At 38.9% G+C, this 11473-nt stretch overlaps 1 protein-coding gene across 1 annotated transcript in view; it reads left to right on the top strand.

Annotated features, from left to right (window-relative positions):
- Window positions 1-1528: 1528 nt before the first annotated feature.
- Window positions 1529-11473, top strand: part of LOC140935986 (uncharacterized) — a 35950-nt gene continuing 26005 nt past the window's right edge. Inside the window, exons 1-3 of the mRNA XM_073385565.1 lie at window positions 1529-1664; window positions 3734-3829; window positions 4251-4432. Of these exons, the coding sequence (XP_073241666.1) occupies window positions 1595-1664; window positions 3734-3829; window positions 4251-4432 (348 nt within the window). The 5' untranslated portion in view covers window positions 1529-1594. The remainder of the gene's footprint in view (window positions 1665-3733; window positions 3830-4250; window positions 4433-11473) is intronic.

Raw genomic sequence — 11473 nt, 5'->3', positions numbered from 1 at the left:
CCCAGATGAAACCGTAACCGTCTCAAGTACGAATAATTTATTAATAAATATATGTTCCCAACACCAAATGAACCAACGTAAATGGATAAGCTTGATATCATTTTCATAAGCGTAAAATGATATTTTAAAATGTTAACTAGATTCAAAATATCGTCCAACACTTTCCCCTGAATATAGGTGTCCCTTCAATGGAGGTAACAGAAACAAACATTATGCCAACATTTTTCCGGGACCAACTTTTTTGTCCCCTGAATGAAGGTGTCTCAAAGGAGAGGTTCCATGTAGCTTCACAGAGGAATAAGCGGGCTAGCCTAAGAGAGCTACCTCCAGTACTGAACTGTAATCTTGGCACAGTGATAAGACAATTTTTTTCTCCTCTCAAATGAACTCAACCTCGCTACTCTACCTAAGAACTAACTTACAATTAACTTTAACCAGAAACTCATAAGAGGTTGAACAACCCCTTATGGGTTTCTGCTTTAACTAAACAACAAGGTAGGTACGTGCCGGCCCAAATAACCTGCGTTGCAGCCGGCCCACGCACTCGTCAAAACCAGAAGATTTAGAGTGTCTGCGACACAGGCAACCCCGAAGGGTCATGATTTTGAGCTGTTTCGGTCTGAAAACGGGTATTAGACTACGAGTAGTCCCCCATTTTTCCTTAGGGATAGTAGAGCGAGCGAAACGCGAGCACGCGTGAAAATCACCCCACGTGAGAAAAGGCGACACGCGGCGTGTCGCCTTTTCTCGCGTGGGGTGATTTTCACGCGCCCTCGCGTTTGGCTCGCTCTACTATCCGTGAGGAAAAGTGGGGGACTATACATTCTCAGCAGGGTTTTGCGAAGCACCAACTCGTAGTCTAAACGGGTATAGACTTCGCCAGTTTTGGTCTGGAATCGGGTATGGTTTTCGAGGAAACTACAACTACTAGTGCATCATAGTATTCGTCGTTTCAATTCCAAATAAGTAAGAAAGAAAGAGTAATATCCGAATTCGAAATGGATTTTAAGAAATCTTTTCGTTGGCGTTCTAATCTCGGTAATGATCAGACATAATTTCTGTCTACGTAAAAATATATGCTACGTTTTGTGACAAACCCCAGGTCTAAAAACTGGTCTGGATTTTAGATGCCAGGTCTGAAAACGGGTGTGGAATATGACATTGTTTGGTCTGAAATAGGGCCAGGAGTTGGAGAACCGGGCGGCACACCCCCACCAAGAATTCTCAGGGGTACCCCCCGGGTTCTATCAGAAGGTAAAGGTAAAAGAGATGCACAAACTAAGATCAAAAATTTGAAAAGCTAAGCCATACTTGAGACTATAACAACTGAAGGTATTGCGTTTATCTTGTAGTTTTAGTGGTCGCTTTGGCGCTTATCTATTAGGATTTGTTCTCGAAAGTTAAGTTTTCTTGGTGCCAGAAAAATGGTAGGGGTGAGTAAATCGGTGCCTTAATTAATAAGCTTATTTGGTTAAGTTCTGTTTAGATTGTTTCGGGTGGCAAGGTTAATTATGCATTGATTTCCACTCTTGTTTTGAACTTGTGTTTAAAGGAAGTAACACATTTCTAAGGTTTCATTGTCGTTGATGTCAACATGAAAACGAAGGTTTTATCGCTTCTGTCCGGTACGATTGCAGCTATAGTTAGCCTACACGTATGCAGAGGTAACGATTGGATCACGCTTTTCATTTATGATAGTAATAATAATACTATTTATACAAGATAATCCCGTCAGGGAATAGACACTAGGAACGTTAACCTTACGAAACTACAAGACTGCGATGGCAACTGGAACGTTAAAAAAGTAATAGGTTTAGTTTGCAAAACAACAACTCTAAACGTGTATTACGCTTTTTTGTACATTTCTTTGCAGTCTCTGCATAACTACGACGTGAAATGACCAAATTTTAAGTTTACTTGGGAACGGGAACAGCAAGGCAATAAATTCTGCCATCTTTGTCAGAACTCGGGCGCGGTCTCTTCTTTTCAGTTCCAACCCAAATTCCCTTCTTTTAAGTTACTGGGCCCCTCGGAATAATCGCGAAAAAAGTGTCTATTTTTCAGCGATGTTTTCTTAGACGTCGCCGTTATCGGATCGTAAGGTCCCTACTGTTATCAAAGGGGGTCCTGTTATTAAAATGCATAAGGGGAATACAAAAAATCTAAAAGATTAAAAACTAAGAAAATTGTGCAAGACCGATATATATAAAAATATATATATACATAAAACAGACAAAACTTATTAACTTATTAAGGACAAGATCTTTAGTTTCCCTTGAGAAATCAGCGGAAAGGATTTGTTTGAGTTGATAAAAGTAAGAAGGCTGTTGAATTCCGTCGCACCTGTAAAATAAAACGATCCCTTTGCTACCTTTAGGTTCACTTTCGGGATATGAATATGACTACAGCGCCTTGTTTCTACTTTTTTCCTCAGTCTAGCTAAATTCCATCTACTGGAAAATGTGTTTCCCATTCATTTTTCTTTCTGTGCGTTCCGATGTCAAACCATTAGTCGCTTTTACAGTTTTTAGGCATTGTAATACTAACAGTAAAACATTTACTGTATCAATAAACTTTTCCGTAAAGAACAAAATCGGCTCCAAAAAGGTCAATAATATTTTGTTTAGTGTATCAAGTAGTTTCGGCCACTTTTCGACAATTCCCGATTCTTTCAAGAGATCTGCAAAGACTATCGAAGATTTCCGAAGATCAAAACTGCTTAAGATGGAAGAAGACTACCGAAGATTTTCGAGGAGAAATCTGATTATTTTCATCTTTATTTTCGTCATCACATATTCACATGTGAAAGATGTATTCTTTTACAGTGTACAGATACGACTTTTTCAGTGAGAGAAAGCTATGTAATTCATTCTAATTAATGTTGTAATAAGAAAATATTTTAAATCATAAATTTAAATAGGATACAATGCTAAACAAAAATGACATTGTATTCCCATTTGCCAAGGCATCATAAGCCTGTGTGACGACGTAGTATTTTACTCTAATTTCATTATGATTAAAATTGACGATCTTGGTTTGTTTACCATCTCTCTCACTTTTGCTTTTCGCGAGAAACACTTCCACCTGTTTTGACTAGTACTTTTGATCGCCTTCTGGATTAACGGCTAGTAACGCTATAAGGTAAGCGCCAAAACGACTAACAACACTATTAGATAAGTGCAAATCCTGCGATGATTTCAAGCTTGGATTAACATTTCACAGCTGCCAAATCTGCCTCTATCCGTAGCTAATTAACTAATCTACCTGCTAACCAATTAAACCTACTAACTGCTAGTAACTCTTCCTAAATTATTACTAAGGCTATGACTTGATCATTCCTGATATTTCCTATTGGTTCTATTGTATCAAACTCACACATTGAGTCTCGCTACGGATGTTGATTTAATGAATAAACAAGTAACTTCGATAATTCCCAGTAACGATTCCATAAATGGAGTAACGCATTCTGAAATAAACGATTAGCTCTGTTGTGTCGTCACATAAGGCAATACGAGGATTACTGAAATGTGCATGACAGACTGCTTACAGACCCTGTGTGTTTTGGGATACCTTCTTCCAAATCAGACTGATGTATTTGTTATTTTATCGACACCCAGTTATTACCGGTTTTTTTCCATTGTAAAAATAATGAAATAGCCGTTACCCTAGCTATAGAAATAAAAATATCTTTTATGTCAGGTTTGTTCTTTAAGCTTAGTTGGTTTGGTTCTAGGTACGCTTCCTTCAGGCACTATAGAACAAGCTGAGAAGACCTTTAAAAACACCCAGACTCAGGGATTTTACTACCGGACTATTCCATCCGATGAATGCAAGTATCTGTTTTTTCTTCCAATTTTTTTTTCTTACTAGAGCATTTTCCCAAAAACCGTCTCTCGCTAGGCGGTGTACTTACAAGTAATAGGCTAATGGGGATGTGCCGCTGGATGGGGTTGCGTTCTCACGACTGGAATGGGGTCGCAAATTTTCGGAATTTTAGGGGTAAGAAACACTCTGGTAAGCAGGGATTTAAAAAGTGGAAGATTCGTGGTCAAAAAAGGGACTAATGAGTTGGGATCACAAAAACTACATTTGCTTAACAGTGACTAAGAGGGGTCTGTATTTTGCCACGGAATAGACTATAATGAGGTAGGAGTTGACCCAGACACCCCCTTCCCCCCTTCCCAGGTGCCATGCGCAATACAAGCTTAATGTAGAAGACGATAACTAGCCTTGCTTCTTTCTCTTAACAGCCCTCACCTTATCCGCGAAGCATGTTTTCATGGACGATTTCCTGACGCCTAGGCATTTAAGAAAGCCGAAGAGATATTTCAACGAATGGCACACTCTTGTTACCAACAATGATCTGCCGAAAAGTAAGGAGCACAACACGAATGCAATATTGAGATCCCTGAAACAACCTCGTGACCGTACGGTATGAAATAGATCAACCTTATTTTCCTCCCGTTCTTATAGGCTTACAAAAATGTAGGTGTTTTCTTCCACCCGAGTCAGGTAAACAAATATTCTACTATTGCCACACAGCTCCACACGAGTATGCTAAAACGCTTTGAAAGGCTGCAAATGCTCATTTTAGGCGCCCCCTTTACTGATAAGTGCCTCCTTTATGCTAATAAATGGGGACCCTACGAAATTAAGGGTGCGTTTATGGGAAAATCCAAATCCGGGTGTTCAAATCTAACAAAGATTTTGCGTTTTTTGGGCAGATTCAAGAACGGATAATGAATCCATAAAATCCACACTTTGGATGGATTCTTCGGATCACACAGTCAAAATCCGGATATTTGAGATTACCCAATTAAGGGGTCTATTTTTGTGGAGGCGAGGGGTGGGGAAGGATTTGAAAAAAGTATTTATGACAAGCGTATTTTCGAATATGACGAGCGTTTTACTGTACATGTATGACATTAAAGCGCCATTTTGTCATTAGCACATACCTTTTCCATGTTTGTCATCTTTTTATATACGTAGATTGTTTTTAAAACCCCTACTTGTCATTTTTTTCGTACTTTTGTAGCGTTTGCTTACCTAAAATGTCCCTGTAATTGAAAAGAAAATTTATAGGCTTCAGTTTTAAATTCTCTTAGAATAATTACATTCATTTGATGATTATCAAAAATATAGCGCTATGATTGGCTAGGAGCTTCGCTTCGTCCCGCTATAATCACCGTGAGGTAACTATAACATTGAAGTCTAGCAGTGTTTAAAATGGCAGCAAGATTTGTTGATGTTTCGGAGTCGAAAATTGATCAGTAATTTTATTTTCTCGAATAGTCATCAATGTAATTATACTAAAACACTGAATTAGTCGCCTCGGGCGACGTGAATATCGGCGAATAGTCGCCTCGACTTCGTCTCGGTGACTATTCGCCGATATTCACGTCCGGCGTGAGGCGACTAATTGTTAAATATTACGATCCTAACGTGTATTCTATCTTGTTTAGCCCCCGAGAGACGTTTGTGTTTGTAAAGGTAATAGCCTGATTTGTCGTGATATTTGGCATAAATACCACGAGTGATACTTCGAAATTGTTATACGTAATTTCACGAGCCGTCAGGCGAGTGAAATTTGAGACAATTTTGAAACATCACAAGCGGTATTTATGTCAAATATCACGTACGATTCATGCTATTATTTGTCAGGAGCCGATAATCGGCTCCTGTATTTGCAGTATTTGTTTATACTACTACCCACAAAAGGTTTGTAATTTTCACATGTAGGTATTTCAAATTGAGTTGAAATACCACTGCTCTAAGCCAATCAAATTGCAGAAATTTCCCATGTCAACGGTAGTATAATAAGTAATGGTAACAGGACTGAGTGGAGTCCAATTTGGTCTGTAATTATACGAGTGATGAACAAAATCGGACGACCGCGTAGCGGGAGTCCGATTTGTTTAATCACGAGTATGATTACAGACCGAATTGGACGACACGAAGTTCTGTTACCAATTAATCATAACTTTAACAAAATTTGTGATATGATAGGCTATTTTTTAAATCAAAACACAAGAAATTCGAAATTTTTTTTTGCTAGCAGTGAAAAAAAAAGCCATTTAAGCGCGTGCGTGATGGCGCGTACTGTCCAATTACTTAGGCATGACGCGTACTGTCCTATTAAACTGTCCAATTAAGGCTGAAATCAGGGCAGTTGATAGCCAATCAGATTTCACAATTTTGTTATAGTTATGATTAACTGAAATATATATTTCGTATATGTATTTTATGCGACTTTTTTAGATGGTATTAATATAGCATTTACAGCTTATTTACTGGAAATTACAAGTTTTGGTGTTGTCGCGGGTGGGGCATTTACACCTTTTTAAAGCCTCACCGTGGAGGTTTTTGTGTGAACCCCCTGCCCCACCGTGGGGCATTTGCATCTTTTCCAAAAAAAAAAGAAAGAAAGAAAGGGAAATGCCCGGGGGATGGGCACTTTTGGAATTGACTGAGCCACTATGTAAAAATTTTCTTTTGTTGAAATTAATTTGCCCGGCTACTGGCCACGTGAGTGAAAATGCTCTTTATCAGTAGACCGGTTAGCATTAGATAACTTTGGGTAAAGCCAAATTGGACACCTTATGAGGTTTACACAAGCCATTATTCTGTTAACGTAACAAGACTCGAACAGAGCCCCACTTACCTTGTAGAATTGCTGAAAAAAACAACTAAAACAAAACAAAACAAAACTGCACAGCGCCAGTTATGGAGAGAGCGTACTAGAGAGTTAGGCACTGATCTGCCACGGTTAGCTTTCAAAAATTTCATGAGATACGGCATAACAGAAGCATATAACCTGGGGGTTATATGCTTCTGGGCATACCGAAACGTAAATATATAGCCGTATTTTTAATAACGTTGTCGCCAAATAGACCTTTTTCGTCCAACAGTTTTTTTTTGGCCTAAAACTATCTTCAAAGTAGCTATTATAAAAACTAAGAGTGCAACCATTGCTTTTTCCTCACTCTTTCATTTTCCTTTGTTACTATGATTTTGGAACTTCTCGGGCTTAAGAAACGTGCCTTTTCACGCTATTCACGCAAATGACTGCAAATTTCTTTATGTTGGTTTTCAAAAAGTCGGCTAAATGTTTACAAAGAATACTGCCAATCTGTCAAAGTGTGTCATTTACATGTTGCAGACGGTGTTTCAGGCCATTTGGCATCAATGCTGATCATTTCGCTGGATCATTGTTTCCAAAGAATACTGCCAATCTGTCAAAGTGTGTCATTTGCATGTCAGACGGGGTTTCAGGCCATTTGGCAGTGCTGCTCACTTCGCTAGATCATTGTTTCCAAAGAATACTGCCAATCTGTCAGTGTGTCATTTGCATGTGGCAGACGGTGTTTCAGGCCATTTGGCATCAATGCTGCTCATTTCGCTGGATCATTAAGTTTCCAAAGAATACTGCCAATCTGTCACAGTGTGCCATTTGCTTGTGAAAGACGGCGTTTCAGGCCATTTGGCATCAATGCTGCTCATTTCGCTGGATTATCGAGCCGGATTTTTGATAACGTTATCGCCAAATAGACCTTTTGCGTCCAATAGTCTTTTTCCGGCCAAAAACTATCTTTAAAGTAGCTATTATGAAAACTATGAGGGCAACCGCCTGCTGTTAGGGAAAGTCCCTGCTATAATTACTAACTTCCTGTTATGCGCTAGTGATTATGTATATTTAAAACTCAATCAGCGGACCGTAAAAAGGCCCAAGGTTGATAGTAGTATAGTAGTTGGGGTAAATGGACGAAGGCGAAGACGGAGTCCATTTGTGTATCAGCGTTAGCGGTGCGAAACGCTGTTACCCTTAACTACTATACTACTGGTGTTAAAAATAAAATCAACGGTTGTTCAACTGACAGCAGGATCGTTGCCAACGCTTTGTCCTTTCGAGCAAGAAACTTCGGAAAGTTTTCTTTTACATCAGAAGCACGCTCAGTATAAATAAATTCGGCAAACCAAAAACTTTGAACCTTCCACGTCAGATCATTCGACCAAAATGAAGAACAGCTCTTGTTTTTTCGATTTGGAAGCTGCCTCATCTTGAAAATATCTCCAGGCGAGGCAGTATAGCAAAATGCAGATATGGCGGCCGGCATTCAGGCACACAGTTGATTACCGGTCTCTATTGCAGCTGGAGGACTAGCTTTGTGGCAATAATTTGGGCCTTCAACCTGTTTCGGTTCGACTTAGTGAAAGTACGAGAGCTCCCCAACTCTCTAAATACAAATTGAACTTTATTTACGAGCAAAACGCAAGAGAACTTTGTGACAGTTCGATTATATAATACGAAGACCTTTTCAAGAAAAACCGGTTTGTCCAGTTTAAAGCGTGCTATAAAAAGTTCTCGAAACATTTTTAACTTGCTAATTAGCTCCTTGAAATAAATAAAATACAACTTGAACGAACAACATGTCTAAGTTCCATAAAGACTGCTTCTCCCTATACGGTATTTTCCAAAGTGGTACCGACCAGGGGCTGCGGAGGATGGTTAGTGCTCGAAACGTCAACTATTAAAAATATTTTCTTGGTAGTTTTTTGAGTTTATAACCTTTATCAACTCGATAACTTATTATGTTATCTGGAGTCTCCCTGGAACCGGCCGCGCGGGTAGTCTAGGGGGACTGTTGCGACATCAGGTGATCTCAGGTTATTCAGTTTTAATTTTAGGCTTTTGAACTTTGTCTTCTGATCTATTCAAGTGTGCCGAAAACTAACTGTTAAAATACAGAATGGTTTTTTGTTGTATGGAAAAACAAAATGTAGCACAGTGAAGAACTGCCAAAGGGGCTTGATTGGAATGGTCACACAATAGGATTTGATCCACAGACTGAGAAGTAAAAACTCCTTCCAATTTCTTTTCGGTCAGCCAGTTATGGTTCTACCTCGTTGAGCCTATTGTTTCAGTCTATAAAAAAAACTTGATGTACTGGGGCTTGATCGTGACCATTGCCTCAATTGTACTTGCAAACATCTCTTGGTTGAAAATGTGCGTGGCGAGCGGCACGATATGGAACCAATTTTTCTTATCTCGCATTTCTTCAGACACTTGAGTAATGTTTTGAATAATGGCTGATAATACCAATGAAGAATCAAGAGTATCAAAGTGGTCGACTCTTTTAAGAAGAAAAACTTCCGTTGCAGCTTTTGTACTAGCCTGGATGTGTCTTGTAGTGCTTTCAGTTTTGCTTGCTTCGATGAAAGTTTCTGCTAAACCTTGCAATTCGGAAGAGACAGATGATTGTAGCCAATCAACTATCTCATTGGTTGGAAAGATTTGTGGAGGTGTCTTCATCTTATTTTTTGTTGTCAGTGGAGCTGCAGTAATAGCTTGCAACAAAAGACACAGGCCTGAAAGCAACTCAATAGACGTAGTTGTCTCCGAGATTCCCATGGAAGATTTGGAAAAATCTCCAGCCGCAATCCTTCCGTATAATCATATTCCTCATCGTCCGGTATGTGCTGAAGCTTGTTGTATAGATTTGCCTGACTATTTTATGGCGATTTCAAATGTTCCAAAAGTTTCTCCACACTTAGGAATGCGAGGATTTTGGACGGAAGACATTGATAACTCGGACGATGAAAAGGACCCGCCACCATGTTACGAGCAAGCTCTTAGAATGTATGGTATGATATCAATCGAGTCCCCCTTCCTTGAAGATCAGCATCAACAAGGAAATATTGAAGATACAAGACTATAGTATCATAGACCCGGTTTATTAAGACTTCAGGGCAGCCAAACTTGAATCATCGAAGTTGGATTTTCATGGACTTTCATGGGTGCAAATATAATTCAGTTTTTAGAAATTATATCTCTTAACAGTCTTGCTTGTATTGAGCATACGGACCAAGCGAAAACCTCTACTTTCACACCACTGTCAAATGTCTGGGGCGTTCGCGTTTACTTGGGTTTATTCTTTGAGTCAACAGATTGAAGTTGGATTTTCATGTGTGCATATATAAAACAGTTTTAGATTACAATTATTCACCGAAGTGAAGGTGGCTAGTCGTGGAAGGTATTTACCGAGCTGCGAAGCAGCGATGTAAATACCCACACCACTAGCCATCGACATTGAGGTGAATAATTGTTTTAGTATATACTAAAACAGTGAGATAATTGAGCACAAAAATGATGATTTTTAACTCAAATGCTGTTGCCAACGATTACAATTTTGGCGCGTAATGACCGAACCGCCGCGGCCGTCGCTTTTTCTTGCCGACAAATAAAACCTATGAGGGCATTTGTCTGGCTCTTGCGGGAAAATTTCTTTTGTATTTAAAATCATTCCGTAAGATAAGATTATTAAATTTAGTTTTAAGCTTATTTATGAACAAGTCAACTAAATAAAGTAACGCAAGAATTAAGCTTAATTTGCATTTGTAAACAAAAAACTTTTTCACCGGTTTTATCGAAAAATTCGAGTCAAAAAGTACAAATAAGCTTTACCTGTTAAAACTTCAAAACCAAACATCGTCACCTTAGTGTATTTCGGGAAAAGCGCGCTTGATTAGTTGTGAAATTTCTTTGTTTGTTACGACAGCAAACCGGGAGTTTGGCGTCGCTCGCTCGGAGGAACTGGAGGTGAATCAGTGAATACTGCAGGATATTCACTGATTGAGTAGCCAATCAGAGCGCTCGAAAAACACTATCCACTGTTTTAGTATATACTAATATATTTTATTTCTTAATAGTCTTGCATGTATTGAGCATCTTCCAGGGTTTGAGCACACAGGACTATAGTGAAAACCTCTACTTCCACCAGTGTCAAATGTCTGAGGCGTTTTTAAAACGTGGACATGGGTTGATTGTTTGATTCAGCAGATTTAAGTTGGATCAGGGGTGCAAGTAGAAAACAGTTTTTAGACATTATATCTCTTAACAGTCTTACATGTATTGAGACATGAGTGAAAACCTTTACTTCCACCACGGTCAGACGCCGTCCGAGAGGTTTTATGTTTCATCTGTGTGATTTCATTTAGACCACTTACCACTCGGTGGAAACATGGGCAAAAATGTATAGAACAGATAGTTAAAGATTTTTCTCTCATTGCATTTTCTGAAAATAATGAGCTTCTTTTCGTGGTAATGTGCTATGCACCCGAGTACAAGTATTTCTGGCAAATAGCACCGACAGTGAGCAACACTCTCAGAGTTTTCAAACTCTTATTATTTAAAGTCCTTTAGTAGATTTCAGAAAGGTTATTAGTAAGTTAGCAGCGTATTGTTGATATATTAAACTTCGAATAGTGAAAGTAGGGCCCACCTTAGCTTTCAAGTATTTTGCTTAAATTTGTTACAAATTTCCTCGACGGTTGACAGAGAATCAGATGAAACTTTCGACTGTCAATTGATTCAGCGACCTAAAGCTAACTGAGCATAATAATTAGACTTTTTACCATCACAAAACGGATTTTTTGCTTAATTACTTATTTAAAACGCAAGAAAATTTTACCTAAC

Source organism: Porites lutea, chromosome 4 (assembly GCF_958299795.1).
Source record: "Porites lutea chromosome 4, jaPorLute2.1, whole genome shotgun sequence".
Taxonomy (NCBI): Eukaryota; Metazoa; Cnidaria; class Anthozoa; order Scleractinia; family Poritidae; genus Porites; species Porites lutea.
The sequence above is the reverse complement of the archived record's forward strand: the minus strand, read 5'-3'. Positions and strand labels throughout refer to the sequence as shown.